Source organism: Trachypithecus francoisi, unplaced genomic scaffold (assembly GCF_009764315.1).
Source record: "Trachypithecus francoisi isolate TF-2019V2 unplaced genomic scaffold, Tfra_2.0 Lachesis_group9, whole genome shotgun sequence".
NCBI lineage: Eukaryota > Metazoa > Chordata > Mammalia > Primates > Cercopithecidae > Trachypithecus > Trachypithecus francoisi.
The window spans coordinates 1,192,555-1,217,436 of NW_022681474.1; the positions used below are offsets into that span (position 1 = coordinate 1,192,555).

A 24,882-nucleotide genomic window follows, 5' to 3' on the forward strand; every position below is an offset into this window, starting at 1 on the left:
CCTAGCCAAAGGTGGTACTGCAGGGACTTCTGGCTTGGCGGGAATGGGATGACCTGGTCTCCTATCTCACACTCAAATAACTAAGTGAATGAAAGCTGTGAGTACTGTTGTAACAAGGGCTCCAGGGCAGGAGACAGGCAGGCGCCTGAGCACGAGCATTCTGTCACATGGCTTGGCAGGAGCCTGTGGAAAGAAGTGAAAGCAGACCACGTGCTCACAGTGTCCTTTCTTTTAATACGGCTGAAATCTTCCACAGCCTCAGGAGAGGAACACGGACTTGTCTAAGGAAAACAGCAAGCTGCCGAGAAATCAGCCCTAAAGGGTAACACTGAACCTGGCGCTCTTCTGGCCACCACACAGGAGGCGACGCCTGGGAAAGAAGAATGAGCGGCTCCTGTCTAAAGACGTCTCTATTAGTCCAGCCACCTGGTGTCACTGGTATCTGCGAACATTTCCTGATTCTTCATATTTTGTATTAAAAAATGTATTTTATGGCTGTGCCGCTGGCGGGCCAAGCGACAGGTTTCCAGCGAGGGCCGCCCATCGACGGTCTTTGTTCAAGGCTAATCCCAATTTTAGCTTCAATACTTCATCCTGTAGCTCTTTGGCCTTGTGGGAGACAAGGAGGGGGAGACGTTAGAAAGGCTGGCAGGACTTAGGGCATCCATACGTCTCTGCCTCAGATTCCACGTGGGGCCCAGGCCGTGTGGGAGTGAGCAGAACCAGTCCTGCTCCCCTGGGGCCCCTGCAAGCGGCATCATAGCACGGTCTTCCCTGCAATGGGGCCCGGCAGCCTACTTCCAGCCAGCTCCCAGGCCTTCCACCTCATGAGGACACCACCCTCTGCTGGCACACACATGGCCACTCATCCTGGTGTCCCCAGAGCCCCACCCAGGTGTCCTGTGCAGACGCAGGTCAATGGATGAACAGAGACTCAGGGCATCATCCTGTGGGCACAGGGAAGGCTGGTGCCACACCCAGGCAGTGTGTTGGAAAGCATCACCACAGCCATGACCACACCTGAAAGCCTGGGAAGCAGATGGGGCCACAATCGCCACCTCCATGCCACAGACACAGAAGCCATGGATCAGGGGTTCCTACAGAAGGAACTTGCTGAGCCTGAAACCAGAGGCAGGCTTTCTGTTCCAAACCCCATGGTCCAGGGCCAATCCCCTGGGCAGAATAAGGTGAGGCTGAGAAGGGCACTGCAGGGGGCCTCAGGTGGAGACACTGAGGAGGGGCTCTTCCTGTTCCTGCCCCTCCAGACCTCTGCAGAATCCCAACCTCCCCACTCCAAGCACAGGAGCCCTGGGCTACCCGGCTTTCCTCTCCCTCCCCAGCTTGCCTCACTGGGGCACAGGTTGGACATGACCTCCAGTGCAGGTCTCAGGAGACCCCTGCAGCCTCCCCCCCAATACAGACAAATCATAGCAGGTCCCTGGAGAGCACTGCACCCCACCCCCCATACAGCCATAATGACAGCAGGTCCCCGGAGACCCCTGCAGCCTCCCCCAACCCCATACAGCCATAATGACAGCAGGTCCCTGGAGACCCCTGCAGCCTCCCCCTCCATAGAGCCATAATCACAGCAGGTCCCTGGAGACCCCTGCAGCCGCCTCCCCCTCCATAAAGCCATAATCACAGCAGGCCCCCGGAGACCCCTGCAGCCTCCCCCTCCATAGAGCCATAATCACAGCAGGTCCCTGGAGACCCCTGCAGCCTCCCCCTCCATATCACAACTGTGGGCTACAGCAGCACTCATGGCTTCTGGCTCTGTGACTCGGTCAATATTACTTGTCACTGACCCAGTAAATAGTCATTGATAACGTTATTCGCTTCCCATAGAAACCTGCATTCCCTGTGGGATTCATAACTGCCTCCTTTAAAAATGTTTGCTTTGTTTTCTATGTCTGTCATTACATCCTCTCCAACTGTAAAACCTCTCTCAACATCCTCCTCCACTGGCCAAGTCCTCAGACTGACCTGGTCTCCCTGGGGAGACCCCCGACAGGCCCCTCTCACAGCAGCCGGTGGCCGGGGGCTTCTGGGTCAGCTCCCTTTCCTCTGGAATTTCTTACCTTCCTCTCTCAGCATCTACTCCCTTGTTTTGATAGAACAAATTCTACAGTGGCTTCTGGAGAAAGACTCGCTAGATGGGAAGCAGCATTTTGAGTCCTTGCATGTCTGAAAACGTCTTATTGTGTGCTGACCCCTGACCTTGCACTCGGAGGACCGAATCCCTGTGCCTGCTGAGGGCAGTGCCATCACCGAGACCAGCTCCCTCCCAGTGCCTGGTTCTGTGTGGGCCTCTCTCCCCGCCCTCCCTGGAGTCTCGGGGGGTCCGTCCTACTCTGGTTGGGGACGCTGAGCCGTGGTGCCGGCTGTGGGCCCTTCTGGCAGGGAGCACACTGGTTCCTTCGGGAAGAGCCCTCCTGCACCCTCTCCCTCCGTCTGCTCGCGTCTCTCCTGCTGGAACCTGCCGGACGCTTTGCTCTGCTTGGGTCATCCTCTAACTTCCTTTCCTCTCGTCTCATCTCTGTGTCCCATCTCCCCTTCCTGGGGGATTTATGCATCGACTAATTTAATTTTTAAAAATTTTCCCACATTTTAAACTTTGCCTTGGGAGTTCTTCTGGGTTATCTGAGTGTTCACTTTTTTTTTTTTTTCTGTTTTTTGAGACGGAGTCTCGCTCTGTCACCCAGGCTGGAGTGCAGTGGCGTGATCTCGGCTCACTGCAAGCTCTGCCTCCCGGGCCCACGCCTTTCTCCTGCCTCAGCCTCCCGAGTAGCTGGGACTACAGGCGCCCGCCACCTCGCCCGGCTAATTTTTTTGTATTTTTAGTAGAGACGGGGTTTCACCGTGTTAGCCAGGATGGTCTCGATCTCCTGACCTTGTGATCCGCCCGCCTCAGCCTCCCAAAGTGCTGGGATTACAGGCCTGAGCCACCACGCCTGCCTGAGTGTTCACTTTCTAAAACAGCCTGCTGGGTTTCATGGCAGCAGATTTGTCTGTTCCCATGGGGGGATTTTAATTCTGACTTGTCATTTTTAAGTGTCCCCTAATGTCCGCATCCGTCTGAAGCTCGCTCCCCAACCAGCTAGCTTTGGCCTCTCTCTCACCTTGGGGCTTCCCTCAGTAGCTGAGCAAACCACTCGTGACTGAGGCCCTGGAGCAAGGCTGAGATTGGGGTGTTGGTGGAGAGCTGCTGGCTGCTCAGTGCAGGCCGGGGCTGTCTGGGGGACACCCAGGTGGCTTCTGTCTTGGTTGGTTGATATCTCAGACAGCACCACGGAGCTGGCTGGCCCTCCTGGTCAGTTGTGCACCTGATCTTCTGCAGGGCTCTTTAGGTCATACGTGGCCGCTGTCACCACCATGGCGCCTGGTTGGTCAGTTTCTCTAGAGGCAGCCCTGTCTCCTGCTGGGTAGGCTGGAGGAGTCAGTGGGCTCGGCAGAGTAGTGAAGCAGACCCAGGGCCCTATCGTGACCTGTACAGAGTCCACTTAATTTTTTTTTTTTTTTTGAAACGGAGTTTCACTCTTGTTGCACAGGCTGGAGTGCAATGGTGCCATCTCAGCTCACTGCAACCTCTGCCTCCCAGGTTCAAGTGATTCTCCTGCCTTTGCCTTCCAAGTAGCTGGGATTACAGGCAGCGCCAACGTGCCCAACTAATTGTTTGTATTTTTAGTAGAGACGGGGTTTCACCATGTTGGCCAGGCTGGTGTCAAACCCCTGACCCCAGGTGATCCACCCACCTCAGCCTGCTAAAGTGCTGGGATTGCAGGCCTGCGCCACCGCGCCCCGGCCTCCGCTTCCAGTCCCTCTGTGGTTGGTTTTGTCTTCCTGTGCTCTGGGGCTGCATCACCTTGCATCTTTGCTGGCATTTTGTTCGGCAGGCCCTTCACGTTGCACCACTGGGGGCTTCCTTTGTGCAAAATCGCCCGGGCCTCCGTGTGTGAGGACAGGGCTCACCTACCAGCCCCCCGACGACAGCAACTGAGACCAGGTGGAGCAGTGTGTCTGAGAGGACAGCACCCACACCAGAGACAGACTACTGCACACTGGCTCTGCAGCCCTGGCCCACGGCCTCCACCTGAGGGCTGAGGTGGCTGCCCCTGCTCTGGCCATCATGTTTGCATTCCAGCCAGGAAGGGAGAGGACAAAGCTCAGGACGTCCATGCTCCTCTGCTCACATCCTGCCGGCCGGAACAGAGCCACAGGCCCATGTCTGGCTGCAAGGGAGGGAGAGAAACGTGGCCATTTGTGGGGCAGCCTGTGCCCAGCTGAGACGTGAGGCTCTATTACTACAGGAAAGACCATGGGGAAGGGGGAGCCTCCTGACAAGAGGGCAGGCTCCTCTCCATTTTCTCGTCCTGAGGAGTGAAGGTCGTTTTTGTTCCCTCTCCTGTCATTCTGGTGGCTTCTGGGCAGAGTGGAGATCAGTCTACGTGCAGAACGGGCCGTGTTGACCTGGAAGGGCCACGTCTGTGGCTGGTTTGTTTTCAGCAGCTTTTTCATCCCTCTGGCCTTTCTTCTCTCTCTCCCTTGACCCGTCCATCCTGGCCCTCTAATCAAACACAAACTCCTGGCTCATGGGCTGGACTCCAGCCCCTCCTACTTCCCCCATTTGGCATCCCCTTCTCCCATGGGCTAGGCTTCAGGGCGCACGGGGTGGTGGGGGGTGCTCCTGACGGACGCCATGTCACCGAGGACTCCTCGCTAGCGCCACGCCACGCACGGCACTGCGCAGAGGCCTTGAAGGGAACACGAGGGCCGGGGAAGAAGCCGGCAGAACGAGACTCTGCTTCTAGAGGCGTAGTGTGCACTTAGATGGTTGTCTGCCTGGAACATGCCAACCGTCTCAGGCACGTGCGTGCCCGCCTCCACACAGGCTGGCGCCTCCATACAGGCCACGGAGCCTCCACACAGGCTGGCTGCACAGCCACGGAGCCAGGGCCGGTCTCATGCTGCTGCAAGGTTTGCTCAGGCCCTGCCTGGGGCCCGGCTCTAAGGAAAGACACACTCTTCTGGCAAAGCCCGAGGCTCCACCTGCAGGGAGGGCCAGCATGATCCTCTCGCCAGGATTATACAAATAGCTTCCCTACTGAGTCTAAAGAACACAGCCCTTTCTTTTTTGCTAGTGGGCCTGTGTAGACAGCAGAAAAAGGGAGGGTCATTTGAAATGGACTGAGCCTACAGGAAGTCCAGTTTCAGAAAAAAACTATAATGAAGATTGTTTCCTAAAAATGAGGCCATCAGGTGGCACGGATGCCTGCCACACTGTTCTGGACTGTCTCAGAGGGTCCCTTCTCCCCTGCCCCCCCCACCCACCTGGTTCTCTATGAGAGGCAGTGGGACAGAGGAGAAGGATGGCTGGAGCTTGTGGACGGCCACCACCACCTGTCTCCACACAGTTCACCTCCTCCAGGGCAGGATCAGCTGCTTCCCAACTCATTCTTGGGAGTTTTAAAACCCCTTCCTCTGGCTCTCCCAGCCAGGACTGAAATGAAGGGAACCAGCCCATGGGCATCCCCTGGGCTCAAGCGCTGCAGGAGCCTGTCATGGAAAGTTAGCGGGTGTTCATGTCCCTGTCTCCTGGGCAGGGTGACACAGCACATCCCTCCCTGCCTCTTGGCAGTAACTTGGAGTTGGCACACGACAGGAGCCAGTGCTGGTGACCTGAACCCTTCATCAAGAACTTCACGTGAATTTTTTTTAGTCACAGAAAAACACGAGACAGGTATTAAAGCACAAGGTGAATTTGTGGCAATTCATGTCCCCAAGAAGACAGTGCAGCATTTGGACCTTGGCTTTGCATTCAGACATGCCCAGGTTGGAGGGAAAGCGCCGCCGTTCACAGTGTCACCGTGGGGCCAGTTACGGCACTTCTGGGAGTCTTGTTTTCTGACCCGTGAAATGGGTGGCAGTGCCTTCCTCCTAAGGTGGCATGAAAGTCAATGAAGAGACAGGCGTGGCCTGGGGTAGGTATTTGAGATCAACTGCCACAGTGTCCTTCTGGGTCATTCTCTTTTGTCTCACGGCCCCCCTTCTCTGCGTGTAACCAGGGCGGGGGAGCACAGGAGAACCATGGGGGACACGAGAGCCAGCTCTCAGGTTTCAGATTTCCAAGCAGACTTTAAAAAACCAGGACTTGATTTTTTTAGAGCAGCCTTCATCCCACACCGGAGTGGTACACCTGATGCACACACATGGACGTAGTTTCCACCACCCAGAGTCCACAGTCGACATGCGGGCTCACGTGTGGGGTGGCACAGTCCGTGGGGCTTAGACAGACGCATCACCACATGGATCCAACAATACAGCATCACGGAGAGTAGTTTTACTGCCCTAAAACCCTTTGTGTTCTGCTGATTCACCCCTCAATATCCTACTACCCCCACCCGGTCACCACGACCCCTTCACCATCTCCATCTGTGTACGGCCGTCTCACGCCGGCGTGTCAGCTCCCCTGCGTCTTCTCATTGCTGATGGCTCGTTTCCTGCCAGTGCTAAGCAGTGTTCCACTGTCTGGATGTTCCAGTTTATCCAGTCACCTGCTGAAGGACATCTTGGGTGCTTCCAAGTTTTGGCAATTATGAAAAAAGCTGCTATCTCTATGTGCAGGTTTTGGTGTAGACGTAACTTTTCATTTCCTTTGGGTAAACACCAAGGAGTGTGATTCCTGGATTGTAAGATGAGAGTGTGATTTATTTTGTAAGAAACTGTTAAACTGTCTTCCAAAGTGGATGTACCATTTTATATTCCCAGCAATTAATGAGCGTTCCTGTTGCTCCACATCCTCAGCAGCGTTTGGTGGTGAGTGTTTTGGATTTTTTATGTGGTGAATCTCCTTGTCTTAACTTGCATTTCTGATGACACACAATGGGAAGCTTCTTTGCACATGCCGATCTGCCATCCACACATCTTCTTTGATGCAGTGTCTCTGCAGATTCTTGGCCCATTTTTTAATTGGCTTGTTTGCTCCTTTTTGTTGAGATTTTCAGAGTTCTTGGTATATTTTACATAACAGTCCTCTATCGGGTGTATCTTTTCCAAATATTGTCTCCCAGTCTGTGGCCTGTCTTATCCTCTTGGCAGTGTCTTACATAGAACAGAAGTTTTTGATTTTAATGAAGCTCGGCGTATCAATTATTTCTGTCATGGATCTTGCTTTGGTGTTGTATTTAAACATCATCACCATACCCAAGGTCACTTAGGTTTTCTCCTATGTGATCTTGTAAAAGTTGTACAGTAACACATTTTACACTTAGGTCTATGATCCATTTTGAATTAATTTTTGTGAAGGGTGTGAGGTCTATGTCTAGATTCTTTTTTGTTTTTGGCAGTTGTTCCAGTACCATCTGTCGAAGACTATGCTTTCTCCACTGAGTTGCTTTTGTTCCTCTGTCAAATCAGTTAACTATATTTGTGTGGGTCTATTTTGGGGCTCTCTATTCTATTTGTCTATTCTTTGGACAATATCACACTGCTATTGTAGCTCTAGAGTCTTCAAGTTGGGGGGTGTCAGTCCTCTGACTTGCTTTTCCATCAGTACTGTGTTGGATATTCTACGTCTCATTCTCTCCATCTATGCTTTAGAAACAGTTTGTCAATATCCACAAAACAATTTGCTGAGATGATGATTGGGAATGCATGCGAAACCTAAAGCTGGGAAGAACTGACTGCCAACAGCACTGAGTCTTCCTGTCCATGAACATGGACTATCTGTCCATTGACTTAGTTACTTACTTCATTAACGTTTTGTAGTTTTCCTCATATAGATTTTGTATACATTTTGTTAGATTTTTTTACTTAGTACCCCTTTTTTGGTGCTAATTTAAATGTTACGTTTTTAATCTTAAATTCCACTTGTTAATTGCTGGTTCATAGGAAGGTGACTGACTTATGTATATTAACCTTGTATCCTGTAACCTTTTCTATAATCACTTATTAGTTCCAGGAAATTTTTGTCAATTCTTTGGGATTTCCTCCATATATAATCATGTCATCTGAGAACAAAGACAGTTTTATTTCTTGTTTCCCAGTCTGTATACCTTTTATTTCCTTCTCTTTTTTTTTTTTTTTTTTTTTTTGAGACGGAGTCTCACTCTGTTGCCCGGACTGGAGTGCAGTGGCCGGATCTCAGCTCACTGCAAGCTCTGCCTCCCGGGTTCCCGCCATTCTCCTGCCTCAGCCTCCCGGGTAGCTGGGACTACAGGCACCCACCACCGTGCCCAACTGTTTTTTGTATTTTTAGTAGAGACGGGGTTTCACCGTGTTAGCCAGGATGGTCTCAATCTCCTGACCTCGTGATCCGCCCATCTCGGCCTCCCAAAGTGCTGGGATTACAGGAGTGAGCCACCGCGCCCAGCCTTGTCTTCTTGAACTAGCTAAGAGTCCCAGTGTGAGACTGAAAAGCAGCAGTGAGAGGGAATACCTTTGCCTTGCTCCTGATCTTAGTGGAAAAGCGTCTAGTTTCTTGCCATTAAGAACAACGTTAGCTATGGGTCTTTTCTGGATGCTCTTCAACAAGCTGAGGAAGTTCCCAGCTTATCCCAGTTTGCTGGGAGTTTTCATCATGACAGGTGTTATATTTTGTCAGATGCTTTTTCTGCATCTATTGATAAAACCACCTGATTTTTCTTGTTTAGCTTACTGATGTGATGAATTGCATTAACTGATTTTTGAATGTTGAACTACGGTGTGTGATTGCTTTTATACATTGTTGGATTTGATTTCTGAATGTTGATAATTTTTGCATCTATGTTCATGAGCGATACTGGTCTATAGTTTTCCTTTCTTGTAATATCTTTGTATGGTTTTGGTATTAGAGTAGTAATGCTGGCCTCAGAGAATGAGTTAAAATGTTTTCTCTGTTTCTATATTCTGGAAGAGATTATACAGAATTGGTATAGTTTCTTCCTTAAACCTTAAAGGTTTGGTAGAATTCACCAGTGAACCCATCTGGGCCTGTGATTTCTGTTTTGGATGGTAATTAATTATTGATTAAATTCCTGTAAATGATACAAGCATATTCAAATTGTTTATTTCTTCTGTAAGTTTTGGCAGATGTTGTCTTTCAAGGGATTCATCTATTTCACTAAATGTATCAAATCTGTGGTTAGAGTTGTTCATAATAACAAATCGACTTTTGTGTCCATAACGCGAAGTAATGGGTTGAGACACAGATGTTTTGAAGCCCTAAGAGGCAAGGTTTGGGTGTCCAAGGACAAGGTCATCCTCATAAACGACAGATTCAGAGAGAAGAAGAGTTTATCTAAAGGCAGATACAAACTCCCTGGGCTGAGAGGAAAAGAGTCTCAGAACTGGGGTCCAAGTCCGGCTGGGTGGGGTCTCCATGAAGTGGCTCCACTTCCTGCCCTCACGCCTCGTTTCTCCCATCTCTGGCTCTAGGAGAGAGGGAAGCAGTGGAAATGGTGGGAATGGAGCCTGCAGATGGGGTGTGGGGACAGGAAGGCCGGGGCTGCTTCCTCCCCCATGACAGTGCTGCTTGCTCTGGGGGCAGCCCGGATGCAGGCCGCAGCAGCCTGACCTGTGTTCGGGCATGGCACACTGACCTGGAAGACACCACCAGCCAGGGGCCTTGGGTAGCCTGAGAACACAGGCCAGTGTTCTCATGGCTGTAAGAAGGGTGGGGACACGGGTATCCAGGTTCACTGCCAGGGAGGGCAGCTGTGTCCTTCTACAGCTGGATGGGCTGGCCATGCAGCAATTTGGGCAGCAAAGCACTTTCCTTCATTCCTGTGTCTCTCCCACAGCCCAGGACACTCCAAGTACCAGGAGATGGGCCTCAGCATATGCTGAGTGAGTAAACACCATTGGCAGTGGCTGAGAGGATGGTTAACATTCTAGACATAGAGGAGACGCTTCTGTGAGCAGTTCCGGTCAGCAGGCTCCTGGTCAGGAGGCCTTGGATCCCCATGAATATCGGCCTCCCGACATAGACACTGAGCGTGTCAGCCATGCTCCAGGTGGCCTCAGCCAGGCCCCTCTCTGCAGTGGCGCCCCTCATGGCCCAGCCCTGGGCCCAGAGCCTGGTTCAGCTGGGTGCAAAGCCTCCAGCAAGGACCCCACAGACATGTGCAGAGGACAGGTTCCCAGTCCCTGTCAGCAGGCTGCCACTCCTGTCATCAGATGCCCAGTGCTGAGATGCCAAGGTCCGTCTGCCATGTGGCCTGGCACATTTGAGGGCTCAGCCCCTCCGCTGAAATGTTTTCCTTCTCACGTGACCAACTGCAATTCTGGGAATTTTCACAGCCTGATAAGACACATCCCACACAGTCCCATGGTTTTAGAGAGTGCATGCTCTGAAGAGGCCCAATGAGTTCCCTTCATTTTTAACAAAACAATGTTTTAGGCTGGGCGCAGTGGCCCAGCACTTTGGGAGGCCAAGGCAGGTGGATCACTTGAGGCCAGGAGTTTGAGACAAGGCTGGCCACCATAGCAAAACCTCATCTCTATTAAAAATACAAAAATTAGCCGGGTGTGGTGGCGTACATACACTTGTAATCCCAGCTACTCAGGAGGCTGAGGCAGGAGAATCTCTTGAACCTAGGAGGCGGAGGCTGCAGTGAGCTGAGATTGTGCCACTGCACTCCAGCCTGGGTGACAGAACAAGACTGTCTCAAAAAAATAAAAAACAAACAAAACAAAACAAAACAAAAAAAACACCTCACAATTTTTACACAGAACCAGGAAATCCTTACAATTTCCAGATCCTCGGCAGCCTTCCTCATCTCCTCCAGTGGGGCTGGGCCATGGAATCTTTGCTCAGGCATTTGGTGGATGTGCTGTTTTATCTTCTCTTCTACATTTCCCTCTTGGAGGGTACTGAGAAACAAAGGGCAATGAGGGAAATGACTTGACACATTTACTCTGATCCTAGCAACTCCTACCATAACCAGGGAGAAAGCGTGTTCCTTTCTTCCCAGACCAAACAGCGGTCCTGAGGCTCCCGCACAGCAGGGCCAGTTGCTGTGGAGCTACCCTGGGCCTCCGCAGCACCCACTCTCCTCCAGACTCACGCCTGGGGCCTGGGCTGCCTCTCCCATCCCTTCTTCAGTAGTTCAGAAGCTGCCAGAACACACACTATTCTTATTTAAAAACCTCACATTGATTTAAGATATGACACATTTAGGATACTGCACATTGCACCACATGAAGGGAAAAGCAGGTTTTTGTTCCCACATGGAATACACGGTTTCCCTAAATCCTTAAATAGATGAACAGAAAAGTGTATTCAATTATGATTTTAAACATATTTTCTCTGTTACTATTGGGGCTCAGGGATTTGGGGTTCCTTTAATTTTAAAGATAATGACTCAGGGTGGTAGAAAGAGCCAGGGATCTGCTGCAGGTGAGCTGTGGGGCGGCGAGGTCCACTCCAGTCTGCGTGAGTGTGGGGCCCCAGGGTGTGGGCATGGATGTAAGCGTGGGCATGGAGGTAGATGCAAGTGTGGGTGTGGTGTGGGTGTGGTGTGGGTGTGGTGCGGGTGTGGGTGCACGTGCCGCTGTGAATAGGCACACGCTCTCACTTGGCCTCCTCGAAGACCCTCTCACTCCCAGCAGCAGGGTTTGTGCTGGTTTTGCTTGCTTTTCAGAATAACTATGGACAAGACAGCAGGACACCCTCTGGAGTCCTACAGAACAGAGCCCCCAGGTCCGGGCACGCTCCGTGTCAGTGCGTCAGACCCCAGCTCTTACTGGGCCCCAGGGTGACGGGGGGGTTAGCGGGCCACTGTGGTCTGCTGTGGGCTTTTACTCCTTGGAGGATGTAAGAGAACATTCAAATGTTTGAGACGAAATGGTTTTAGTCTAAGCCATTTTCACAAGATTGGGGAGTTAATCCAACCTAGTTGGCCATCCAGATTTTCCCCAAATACTCTCAGTCTCCATGAGGAACAAATTCTGCAGGAACAGAACATGCCCTTTGTCACCCACATCTCATCCCACCTTGCCCTTCCTCCAGGTTTGTTACACCACAGCCGGGATCCAGGGTATGGTAAACTGAGTAGGGAGCCCCCTGGCAGACGGAGGCTGAGCAGCAGCAGGGCCAGGGGCCAGGCCCGGGGCCTTCCAAGCTCAGGCCCCACGGTCTCTTCTGCTCTGGCCTCTGAGTCCAGTGAGGCGCCTTCAGTGAGAGCCACAGTGAGCCTGGTGCAGGTCAGAAGAGAGCAGCCAGGAAAGTATGGGGACACCGGAGAGCAGTGCTCATGCCCCAGGGTCTCCAGTGGTCTCCCTGAGGCCACCCTCGGCTTCCCAGCGTGCCTAGGAGGTGCGAGGGAGGGGCCCAGCTAAAGAGTCAGCAGGAAATGCCTGGACAAGAAGGTGTGTCCACACTGAGGTTCCGTGTCAGCTTGGTCCTTATACACGGCTCAGAGGAGGTGGAGACAACTAGGGAGCCCAGTGATCATCCCCAAGACACAGCCACTAACCCAGCTATAGAAGCGGTGACCGCGGAAAATGAAAGGAATGCTGCTGTGAGGTGAGAGGGGTGAGCCCTGGACCCCTGAGCTGCTGTGAGGCGAGGGGTGAGCCCCTGGGAACCCTGAGCAGCTGCTGTCACCCTCCCAGCGAAGCTCCTCCCCTCCCCTCAAGGCCCAGACAGGGACTCACCCAGGGACCAGCCTCCAGCTTCTGTCCTTGCCTTGTGCCCTGACTCTGCTCTGTCCAGCAGTCGCTGCGGACCGTGTCTTGCGCCGCGAACTTGTCGGGCCACCCAGTGCTCCTCAGCCCCATTTGCTCCATCCATCCCTATTCCCCGCTGCCAAGCGCAAGTCTCTGAGCCCCTACCCTTCCCCTCACGTTGGTCCCAGGTGAGCACCAGGCTTCCCAAATATCCCTCCCTGCTCTCCTGAACTCCAGGCCCCTATGGGGCCCACCAACGATGCCTGATGGGGCCGTGGTTGCCTGCCTCTCCCGGGGATGACAACCTGCCCAGCAGCCTGGCCAGCCCCTGGCCAGGGACTCAAAATCAAAATGTCTCAAGTGCTTCCTAACACAGCTTCTCGATTCTGGCTGTTTCCTCCACCACACGGTGGCTACCTTGCCTGGGTCCCCTTCACCTGGGTCAACGCTTGGCCTCGCTGCCTCACCCAACACCCCATGAGGGGAAGGGCTGAGCGGCCCTGAGTGTCAGGTCTAAGGAAGCTGGGGTGGGAAGGAGTGAGATCAGAACTCAGCATGAGAAGACTGAGGGAGGCAGAGGGGGTGGGATGGGGAGGGCATGGCAGGGACTGCAGCGGGCGGGTCTCGGATCACGTCTCCCCTCAGTGCCCACAGCAGCACCCACTACAGAGGGCTCGGCAGCACTCTGTATCCTGGTGATCTACAGGAACCATGGCTGGGCAACGGCAGTTCCCTGAGGGCAAGGACCGCATCTTCCAGGCTTACCTGGCTCTCCCTGGAGGCCACCACAGCCTGGAGCCCGCCACAGCCTGGAGCCCGCCACAGCCTGGAGCCCGCCACAGCCTGGAGCCCGCCGCAGCCTGGAGCCCGCCAGAGCCTGGAGCCCGCCGCAGCCTGGAGCCCGCCACAGCCTGGAGCCCGCCGCAGCCTGGAGCCCGCCGCAGCCTGGAGCCCGCCACAGCCTGGAGCTCGCCGTAGCCTGGAGGCCACCAGAGCCTGGAGCCCGCCACAGCCTGGAGCCCGCCACAGCCTGGAGCTCGCCGTAGCCTGGAGCCCACCAGAGCCTGGAGCCCGCCGCAGCCTGGAGCCCACCACAGCCTGGAGGTTCAGGGCTCCTCAGTGCATGCTCATGAAATAAACAACAGCACCTGCCCGTGGGTGGCTGGCTGAGCCCTGGAAGGACTAAGCCCCAGTCGCAGATACCAACCTCATTTCTTGACTTGCTTGTGGCGATTTCTCTTTGCTTGGTTTCATTTTTCTAAGTGGATTCAGTGGCACTTTCCCGTTATCTATCAGCTCTGTGGCAGAAGGAATCTTTGATGCCACCTAGGAAAACGCAACGAGATCATTTCTGGAATCCCAGTAAATGCTGTTTTCCCACAAAGCTAACCTGCCAAGTGTGTTAGACTCGCTCCTCGTCCATGAAGAGGTGGGTCCGAGGTCACCCCGGGTAGATGGTCTCTGTGCAACGCAGTCATCCCCCCAGGTCTTGGCTAGCTCTCGTGCCCTGCTGGGATCTCAGTTTGGACATCTTTTTGGGGCCTCCCTGACAGCACAGGCTGGGATAGGAGGCAAAGATGCAGAGTGAGGGGAACCTGGGGTTGCTCAGAAGGCTGCCCTGCATGCCCTTATGCCCCCCACGCCAGGTGTGCTGCAGTGGCTGGCTTCCTACAGGCGTCCTGAGATGGACCCTCTCCACAGGGGCCCCAGATCTGCTTCTCCAGCTTCAGTGCCAGAGCCTGGGAGGCCTGGGGGGACCCGACACTCGCTGTGATGTGCACCCTAGGCAGGAGGAGGTCAGGGCCCCAAGGGCGGCATGACCAATGCTGCTCGCTGCTGCCTCCAGTGGACACACCTGAGAGCCACGCTCACCCCTCCGGACCTCAGGGAGCTTTGGGCCTGTGTGGGCGCCTGCAGTGTGCAGTGTGCAGTGTGCACGTGTGTGTCTGCTGTGTTCCCTGGGACTGTCAGAAACTGTAGGATGACAAAAACAGGTAGGAGGGAACCCTGGCAACAGGGTGGGAGAGAAGAACTTCCAACCAGGGGCTACTGCAATGTGGAGACTTGTAGGATCCGTTTAGCATTGACCGAGTTGATGTCTGGAACTGTTCTGCCGTTCTCTCCTCTAAATGAATTTCCAGGCCTCGGCCCTTGTCTGGCCCTTAGCTTAACCCTAGTACATGCCCGACACTTAAAAAGTGTTTGGCAACCAGAAAGGGTGGAAAGTCGGGAGGCAGGGAGGACCAGGGACCACCCACCAACCTTTTCCTATCCCTCCCACCCTACCATAAAGCAAGGCACAGGCTGCAGCCACGGCAGAGGAAACTCTTGGCTGACTGAGAGCTGGGACACTTTCAGGTGATCAGGATTCTCCCAAAGATTCTTCCAACAGAAAGAAAAGAACAAATGCTAAATCCTGGCCGGGCACAGTGGCTCACGCCTGTAATGCCAGCACTTTGGGAGGCTGGGGCGGGCGGACTGCTTGAGGTCAGGAGTTCAAAACCAGCCTGGCCAACATGGTGAAACCCCGTCTCTACTAAAAACACAAAAAATCAGCCAGGTGTGGTGGGGCACGCCTGTAGTCCTAGCTACTCAGGATGTTGAGGCAAGAAAATCGCTCGAACCTGGGAGGCAGAGGTTGCAGTGAGCCAAGATTGCGCCACTGCACTCCAGCCTGTCTCAAAAATAAATAAATAAATAAATGCTAAATCCAGTGGGTGTTTTTTTCTTTTAAAATCAGACATTTAATTTTATTTCAAAAGACATTAAAAGTATGTATTTGGAGGGAAGCCCACCCATCCGCACTTTACTCCCACTCTAAAATATAGAGAAGGAAGACTTTTTCGAACATCCAGATCTCGAGTGAGCAAGCAAAGAACCAAATACAAACATGAACACACAGGCGAAGTCCACAACAGGCTGCCGCTTCGGTGGCGTGCAATGGGCTTTGCGCCAGAGTTTATCTGTTGAGTGTCAAACATGCAATTGATCTGAAGCCCAAAACATGGGCTCAAGTCCTGGCTGGTTTCAGAGCGACATGAAGAGAAGTGCACTGCTTTTTACAAAGCAGGTGACGCCCCAGGCTTTACCCAGCCACAGGCTTTAGCTCTGCAGCCCTTTTATCAGCTGCAGCCTCAAGGCTTCCACCCCATCGAATGTACTCGGGGTGTGACCTCACAGTGAGGGATCGGCAAAAGCACATGCAGAGCACAGGGGCACACCCCGGGACCAGGCTGCAAAGCCAGGGGCCGTGATTCCCCAGGCCCACCCAGCCCAGCCCAGCCCAGCCCCTGGGTGCCACTGGCCAATGGGATCCACCCAGCAGCGGCCGCCTGGGGCTGTGGTGCCCTCTTGTGTCCTCCTGCCCAGCTGCAGGGAGCTGGGGGGCCGGCAGCCTGGGAGCTTGCGCTCCCCGGGCCCATGCATGGAACCACTTCCCTGTTATGGACATGGAAATCGGAGTTTTATTTATTTATCCTTGTCTCTCCAACAATACTGAAATACACAGAGATACATCTGTGTATATAAATGCTTATATGATTGCTTTTATTTCTATAACATGGACTCCTAAATGTGTTCAAAGAAGAACACGTTCTTAACCTGGAAAGATGCCTTCGGAGCAGCTGGTGGCAGCGGCCTCCATGCCCTATCCAACGCTCCACCACCCCGGCTCCTTCCCACGCTACTCCACCACCCCGGCTCCTTCCCACGCTCCACCACCCCGGCTCCTTCCCACGCTGCTCCACCACCCCGGCTCCTTCCCACACTCCACCACCCCGGCTCCTTCCCACGCTGCTCCACCACCCCCCGTCAACCCCCCCCCAGCTCCCTCCCACACTGCTCCAACTCCCCCACCTGCTCCACCCCCCCCCACGCTGCTCTACCCCCCACCCCCGCTCCCTCCCACGCTGCTCTACCCCCCACCCCCGCTCCCTCCCACACTGCTCTACGCCCCCCCTCCCCCACGCTGCTCCACCACCCTGGCTCCTTCCTGCCGACCACACAGGCGCCTGCACCTCACGTCCACCCTACGTCTTCCTCGCAGACTGAGCTTTTTTTCTTTTTTCTTTTTTTTTTTTTTGAGACGGAGTCTCGCTCTAGCCCGGGCTGGAGTGCAGTGGCCGGATCTCAGCTCACTGCAAGCTCCGCCTCCCGGGTTTACGCCATTCTCCTGCCTCAGCCTCCTGAGTAGCTGGGACTACAGGCGCCCGCCACCTCGCCCGGCTAGTTTTTTGTATTTTTTAGTAGAGACGGGGTTTCACCGTGTTAGCCAGGATGGTCTCGATCTCCTGACCTCGTGACCCGCCCGTCTCGGCCTCCCAAAGTGCTGGGATTACAGGCTTGAGCCACCGCGCCCGGCCTAGCTTTTTTTCATGTCTTTACGGTAGCTTGGATTGCCTCTTCTGTGGACTGCCTGCCATTTTTTGCCCATTTCTTCTACTGGATTCTCAAATTTTTAAAATCAATTAGTAGCCATTCTTTGTATATTAGATACGAACGTTTAGGCACAAAGATTTTCCCTTGGACTCTGACTGCAGCACTCTGGGCCGTACCAAGTATCTCACCAGTGCCTGGGGCAGCGCAGGCCAAGGGCGGCACAGGGCAGCAGCAGCCTCTCCGTGCGTTCAGCTGCCTTACCCAGGGCCTGGTGGGGTGTGCACAACAGCAGCAGCTGCCACGGAGCTCTGCCTGCTGCCGTGGCTGAGCGTCTGCCTCTGCACGAGGTGCGCGCTCCCACGGGCAGGGCCTGTGCCTATCCCTCCCTGCTCATAGCAGGCCCTCCATACTCGCTGACTGAACTGCTCTATCTCATGATGGGTGAGTTTCTAGAAAACCTTTTTTTCTTTTTTAAGAAACTGCATACACTCTCGCTGTGATGGGCTCACCGGACTCAGAAGCACACACTGTGGCAGCATCGACCCCTCCTCTGCGCCCCCTCCCTGGAGCCACAGCCCTCCCCGCAGTCATTGGTTTGGTGTACATTCTTCCAGACCAAAGTGAGTTTTTGTGCATTGTCCTGCAAATTGTGCTGTTTTCACTTACAACGATTCTTCAAGACACTTTCAGGCCAGTGGATATGGTCACTGACCACCCTTCTGTCAACCACAGAGGGAGCTCATGGTCTGGACGTGACGATTTAGCCGTCTCCATCTGTTGGCATTTAAGTTTCCCATAGTTTTGCTATAATTCAGTTCTGAAAGCATTCTTAGTGATGTCTAATTGTGCAAGTATTTTTATTCTGGGAAGTGGCAAAATATGTATTTTTAAACTTCTCCACATATTGGGGAAATTAGGAAAAAGGTGACAGCAAAGATGATGACTGAGTGTCCTGTGGGACCTGGGACCTGAGAAGGGTGAGGAGGTGCAGTCCTGGTTTATCCACCGTATTGGACACCGTGAATTCCTAACTCTGAGCCTTGTTCTGAGGTTATGCAAGATGCCACCATCAGGGAAGCTGGGCCGGGGGGAGATGGAAACACTATTTTTGCAACTTTCCTGTAAGTCAAAAACTAGTTCAACACAAAGTTAAAACAAGGAAACGCTCCTGAACTGCCCCAGCAGTCCACGCCTGCAGGCCCACATGACCACCCTCTCTGCTGTGGGGTGAAGCCTTCGGGGGCCTTACCCCAGCTAAGGGGGCTGCAGAGGCAACCCCTGGCCTTTCAAAGTAACACACAGGGAACATTTCTTAAAAGAAAGAACCAGAGAAACATTTGTGGCCAAATTCAAAAGCACATTTGCCTAACTATGCTCACAGGACAGAGAAGCAAGCCAGGCGCATTCTGGAGGGAGGAGCCACGAGCTCCCACCACTCTGTGCCCATGGCCCATGCCTGCATCTCTGTGCCCACTGCCCTGTGCCCACTGTCCTATGCCCACAGCCTTGTGCCCACTGTCCTGTGCCCACAGCCCTGTGCCCACTGTCCTGTGCCCGGCTGGACTAAGACCCCATACAGTCTGGGGAAAACAGGAAGAGGGGACTGTACTCAGGATATCCCATGTCCCATAGCTTAAGAGAGCTGGCAATCTTGGCTTCTAGGGAAACTGCCTACCCCGAGGTCCAGAGACCAAGGGTGAGGAGCCCAGAAAGATCTCTGTAGGGCCCACCTCAACCTCAGCTGCTTTTTTTTTTTTGAATCTTTCCCCCCACCTCCTCTTCCCCCTTCCCTCTTTGAGCTTCTAATTCCTCAGACAGGAGCCAAAAGTCAATGAGCCAAGAGGCAAGCCCTCAAGGCTGGGGCAGGAAGGTGTCCCCACCGGCTGGGCCGTGAGCAATGGTTCTGGATGCTGCACTCCAACCCAGCCTCACCAGCCAGCAGCCTGCACAAGCAGCTTCCTCCCCAGGACTGGGCTCATCCTCCACAGACAGGGATGCATGTGAGCACCCACCCACCCCCGGGACTGGACTAGTGCCCGGTCGCCGCCCATGCCTGCCGTACCATGCTCCTCCGAGGAGGCAGGAGTTTGCTGAGCTCTTCCTTCCTCTTCCTCATCCTCTGGGCTCGCCCTCTCCACTCCTGCAGTGCCCTTTTCTCTCTGGAGAAAGGGAAGGTTAATGTCATAAGTTACAGGCAGCTTCGAGCCAAGGCTACGGGATTTCTCTGTCATTTTACAGCTTGTGGTGCCCCTGTCTCCAGGGGGCACAGGCTGGGGGTGTGCATGCCCTCTGGGTGGGAGTCTGAACCACGGCCTCTTCCTCCTGGCACGTCTGGGCAGAGCCGGGCATGCTGGGTTCTATCCCGAAGCTCTGTGTGACGGTGCTGCCAGCAGTGACTGACGCTGGGGGCCAGCCCCGCCCGGTGACCGAGGAAAAGGCATCACGACCCCTTTCAGGTAAGGGCACCAGCTGGGACTGCCACCGCAAGCACCGCACGACGGGTTGGGGGTGCCTGGCTGCAGGTACTTGTCGACATAAGGTCTGTCTATGGAAGATCTGAACGCCTGTCTCTAAGTCTCTCCCTTCAGACACTTGAGTTTCACTTTTAAAAACAAACAGGCATCTGGCTGAGGCGGGCGGATCACAAGGTCAGGAGATCGAGACCATCCTGCCTAACACGGTGAAACCCCATCTCTACTAAAAATACAAAAAGTTAGCCAGGTGTAGTAGCAGGTGCCTGTAGTCTCAGCTACTCGGGAGGCTGAGACAGAAGAATCACTTGAACCCGGGAGGCGGAGGTTGCAGTGAGCCAAGATTGCGCCACTGCACTCCAGCCTGGGTGACAGAGCAAGACTCCGTCTCAAAAAATAAAATAAAAATAAAAATAAAATAAAATAAGACAAAAACAGGCATCTTCAGGCCTCCTCAATCGTGAGCCAGAGTCACATGCTCCTTCCTCACAGCTCGTCGCCTAGGACTGTGAACGTCCCAAGTAACGCCCACATCTGCGGCTGGGCTGGGCTCCTCGTGTGTGGCTGGGGTGGAATCAGGTCCCCAAAAGCCATCGCCCAAGCCCAGGGCTCCACCTCAGGAAGGCCACATCTCCAGCCTGCAGGACTCCTGTGGTTGGTGACCCCTCTCCATCCTGCCCCCAGATCTGGCCTCCTCTTGTCTCTCCCATCATCATCCTGGATGCCGAGGCCCCAGCCTAGGTTTTCCCCGAAGCCTCCACCCGACCTCTGCTGTTCCTTCCTTGCGGTCACAGCAAGTCAGCCCTCCTAGGCTCCACCCGGCCCACGGCCCACCTCTGACCACCTTCCTGCTGAGGGCTCCATCCTGAGTCAGTGCTGCCAGGAACCAGAGCCTGGCTGTGTCCTCCCCCGGTGCCACCTCAGGGCACAGGTGGTCTCACCAGCTGCCTCAGGTAAGGCCATGTCCTAACACCTGCCTGAGTGGGTCCCAGGCCCCAACCCCCAGCCCCAGGCAGGTTGGTGCCCCCCCATGTCCCCACTCAGCACCATGTGTGGCACTGGCCCCGCTGCGCTCCTGGACGAGGGCCCCCACTTAGTGTCACTGTCTTTCTGGTCACGCAAAGGGGTGACGCTGTTCACAGGGTTGATGTGAAGGGGCCGGCTCTGCTGGGTCTGGACCCTCCGAACAGGCCTGTGGAGCTGCTCACTAGGAGACTGCAGGACACTGGCTCTGGGCTCCAGGCAGGAAAATGAAGAAGACAGGATTCACTTGCTCTTTGTATCCAAGAACTTCTCTTCCATGAAGGTGTGGGGCGAGGCCTGAGCCTGATGCTTGGGGGCGAGACTGCCCTTTCTGCCCACTGCAGTTGGTGGTGCCCCAAGAGCCTAAGGCAGGGGCTGTGCCTACGGAAGTTCTCACCACAATCACCTCCATCACAGCTGTGGCCAAGAGGGTGCAGGTGAGTGGGACTCCCACAAGCAGCCTCCTGGCAGGGCAGGTGATACCTGAGGAGTCAACGGGGCAGGTATCTGGACCGCCCACTTCAGAAAATGGTGCCCTGAAATTGGTAGAGCCGAACAGGAGTGGGACCCACCTGCAGCAGGGCACACAGGGGAGGGCAGCTGGCATGCTCGACAGGCAGGGCCGGTCCTGAGGGGCTCACCTCACAGTGAGGGACAGGCCCGGCTCTGTAGAGCTACCCCGAGGGACAGTGTGGGGAGACTGATGGGCACCAAAGGAAAGCCTTCCCAGTGCTCCCTGGGCCCCGGCAGCTGTGGCCCGTGGCTGGCAAGACCTGGTCCCACAGTGCTAGGCTTTCTGGAGCAGCCCAGACCACACTCCCATGTCCTAGGACAGCCCTAGAGCAGTCAGTCAGCCGCACCCCTGCCCATCAATATGACAGCCTAGGGCAGGGGACCAGCTCGGAGGGCTTCACCTCACTCATATTTTTACTGAAAAAAAGACAACCAACTGCAATGTCTGTCTGGACATCAGGTGACAGCTGTGGACAATCATAGAATCTGTGTGCTAAACACGGTCCCTATCACATGGTCCCGAGAGAAAACAGCACACACACAACAGGGTGGCTCCAGGAGGGTTTATTCATGTTGGGGAGGGAGCAGGTGAGCCACAGGGGCAGTGCAGGAGCCCTGTGCCAGTCAGGGTCGGGCTGCAGCTATCTGCAGGACAGACCAGGGAAGGAGAGATTGCCAGAACCCAGAAGGAGGGAGAGGCTGGACTCGGCCAGCTCCAGGCAGCTCAGAGAGAAGCCGGGCAAGTAAAGACGAGGCCCTCGCTCTCCTCTTCCTCCTTGGCCTCCTGCTGGGAGCCTCCACTGGCCAAAGCCAACCACCAAGTGAGGACCACAGGGGTGCTATGGCTGCGGTCCATGCCAGCCGGACTCCTGGGGCCCAGGGATGGGTGGAGCCAGGGGGTCAGTGGAGCTGGAGCACAGAGAAGACACTGAGGACACTGAGCACGTTGGCCGACACACCTCACAAGGTGGTGGCACTGGTGGTGGTCACAGCAACACAAGCATGAACCTCCCCGACGACTATGTCAGGGCCTGGGACACTCTAGGGAAAGTGAGGAGGAAAGGACTGAGGAAGAACAAGAAACGAGGGAAAAGGACAAGCAAGCAGGCAGGTGTCGTGAGGAAGCCAGGGCAAAGATGGACACAAGGGGGCGACCGCAAGCACTGCACCTGCGCCTGCCCCACATGGAGGCCTCGGGGCTACAAACAAGGGAGCCCATGCATGCAAGGCCCTGCAGACCATGAGCTCTGTGCCTGCCCCACATGGAGGCCTCAGGGCTGCAAACAAACGAGCCCATGCACAGCGCTGCAGACCACAAGGGGCACGAGCAGCTTGGCTTCCAGGTGAGGAAGAGACGGATCCTGGATCAGCATCAGTGAGGGGAGAACTAACTAAACACTTCCACAAGGGCTGCCATAAAATCACAGCCCAGCCCCAGCTCCAGGTGCACTGGGCCGGCTGCGCGGACCCCCGCCTTGTGTGGACTCACCGTCTCTGCTGCTCCATCACAGCCTGCTTCTCCCGGAGCTCTCGGAGCGCTGCCGCTCGGCTCTCTTCCAGTCTCTTTGCTCGGATCGCCATTTGGTACGGTGACAAGAGGTCGGGTAAGATGTCCCTGGAGGAGGCCATGTTCCTTCTAAAATTACAGAGTGTTTTTAGCCGAATGTTTAACAAAACCCTGTGACGGTAACTCATACAACATGTGAAATGTAAAAGGAGGGCCTGTGGCTCATCTGCTCATCAGAACAACTACCATGACTAGAAGCTGCAGTCACCCCACAGAGTCCACAGTCTTGACTGTTGATTTCAGGACACGTAATGAAGATGCATGGATGGCAGCACGACACTGTCCCAATGCACCCACTGCCAGCCAGCTACTTTCCTGGGATGCTTGACAGTCAGCCTGGGAAATGCACCTGAAGGACATGCAGCCTCGGCAGCTGCACCTGACCTGCTTGAGACCAATGCCACTCCCTTGTCTGACCTGGACAGATGCCCACAGAAGCAGGGGTCCTGGCCAGCAGCTCGCCCGGGCTGGAGGATGTGACATGCCTGGAGTTCAGGTGCATGGGGTGACGCTGCAGCAGGTCGGAATCCCGCTGCTGGGTGATGTGGGAGCAAGGGCGGGGCAGGCAAGGCCATCAGAAGGCGCCTGGCCTCCACACACACATTCAGGCAGGGTCAGATATTGGGTCCCCCTTGAGGGAAGCCCGCAGGACAGCAGAGGGGACAGCCAGTAACACCGTGGGGTCTCACGGTGCTGGGCACTCCCTCTCTCTGCCCAAGAGGGAGCTGATAGGTGTGCCCTAGCGTTTCCTCCCAGCGAAACCGCCTGGGGAAAACCAGGCCAGAGATAGGTGCTCTGAGCCCAGGACTGACAGCCAGCCAGGTTCCAGAATGTGACACCTCCTCGCCATGACCCTTGTACCAAAGCAGCTTGAGAAACACAACTGGAAGCCCTGCCTGGTCTTCCCTCCAGAACCAACACCTCGCCCAGAGGAGAAAGGCCCATCCCATTCCACGGCCTGCCCTGTGCAAGCCTCACACCAGCAGCACATCTTGGGAGGCCACAACCAAGCATCACGCCTGGTGGCCACGTCCCAGGAGGCTGGCCCGCACCCCCGCCCCCCACGCTGCATGACCTCCCACCCTCATCTTCCCCGTCTGCGCAGGAACAGCAGTGACTGTCCCAGCAGAGCAGAGAAGCAGGCATGGCCTGTGCTCTGGGACAGGGGTCACCTGGGGTGCATGCTGGGCACTGGCCTTTATTTAACTTGCTGCTTTTGGAAGGGCAGGTGGCCCGGGTTCTATAGAACACCAGGTTTCAGGGTGTGGTCTCAGGGTCCAGAGGAGTGTGGAGGAACTGCCCCAGAGGAAGGCCTGCTGGATGTCAGAATCAGGCTGGGGCAGTGATGCTCCGTCATACTCCAGCTCCATGTCTGATGCCTTCAGAATGCTTTTATTCCCTCCCATTATAATTTTGAGATTTCAGGACCAGACCATTATTTACCTATGATTTTTACATAACATTACTTTTCTTGCAAGTATTTTGGACACGAGCACTCAGCCTCATAAACAGGCCCAGGCCACGTGAGTCACCTTGGAGTGGGCCTGCTGCTCCCACCATGCCCACTGCTCCCCAGCCAGAGAACACAGAACAACGCCAGCTTCCCGAGTCCCAGACCCTCAGGAAGGGCCACCATTCTGAGTGTGGACCAGGGCTATAATCTCAGAGCTTCTCCTTAATACCTATGACCCCACGACAACCCGACCAAGTGGGGAAACTGAGGCCCCGATAATGCATGTGACATCACAACCACCCCTGTGGGAAAGCTGAGGCAGAGTGGCTCTCTATGGCTCACTCTGGGCAGAGGCAGCAGAGGGGGAAGACAACATTCAGGGCCCACCCAACCATGGGGCACGGGCTCCAGGTTGAGGCTTCCTGCCAGAGGCTCCAGTTCTCTGCTCCAACTTCCCAAGCCACCCAAAGCAATCTCTGAAGGCTAGGGTCTAGTATCCAAATCTGACGTATTGATCAAATTATAAGTACTATTAATAAGCATACCACAATTCACTTGGATTAACTATTATTAGAGTTCTTAACAACAAATAAATAAATGAAGGGAGGAGGCGAGAAAAGAGGATTCTAAGCAGCAGGCCCAGCATACTCCTGACCTTTCACCATGAAACTGTGTGGACTGAGAACATCACGAGTGTGTTGGAGCCTCCGAGGCCTCGCTGTAACTGGGAACCTGCCGTGCATGCTGCCAGGACATTCTACACTTTGTTAGTAATGCTTCCAAGGTTTGTTTTGTTCTGTTTTGGGTGTTCAAACCTACAGGACAGCTGAAAG

General features: G+C 54.6%; 1 protein-coding gene across 9 annotated transcripts in view; it reads right to left on the bottom strand.

Moving 5' to 3' along the window:
* Positions 1 to 214: 214 nt before the first annotated feature.
* LRRC27 (leucine rich repeat containing 27) overlaps positions 215 to 24,882 on the bottom strand; it is a 49,025-nt gene continuing 24,357 nt past the window's right edge. For 2 of the 9 annotated variants that reach the window (XR_004436774.1, XR_004436775.1), the window contains 6 exons: positions 22,519 to 22,665; positions 19,085 to 19,181; positions 13,853 to 13,971; positions 10,725 to 10,848; positions 9,576 to 9,818; positions 8,811 to 9,407 (listed from right to left, as the gene is read on the bottom strand). Coding sequence is in view for 7 of the 9 variants with exons in the window: in XM_033209780.1 (XP_033065671.1) it covers positions 490 to 609; positions 10,725 to 10,848; positions 13,853 to 13,971; positions 19,085 to 19,181; positions 22,519 to 22,665 (607 nt within the window). In the remaining 2 variants the exon portion in view is untranslated. Of the gene's footprint in view, positions 610 to 8,810; positions 9,408 to 9,575; positions 9,819 to 10,724; positions 10,849 to 13,852; positions 13,972 to 14,009; positions 15,028 to 17,863; positions 18,101 to 19,084; positions 19,182 to 21,578; positions 21,980 to 22,015; positions 22,071 to 22,518; positions 22,666 to 24,882 lie in introns of those variants that run through there. The other 7 variants (XM_033209780.1, XM_033209781.1, XM_033209785.1 and 4 more) reach the window with 7 other exon arrangements.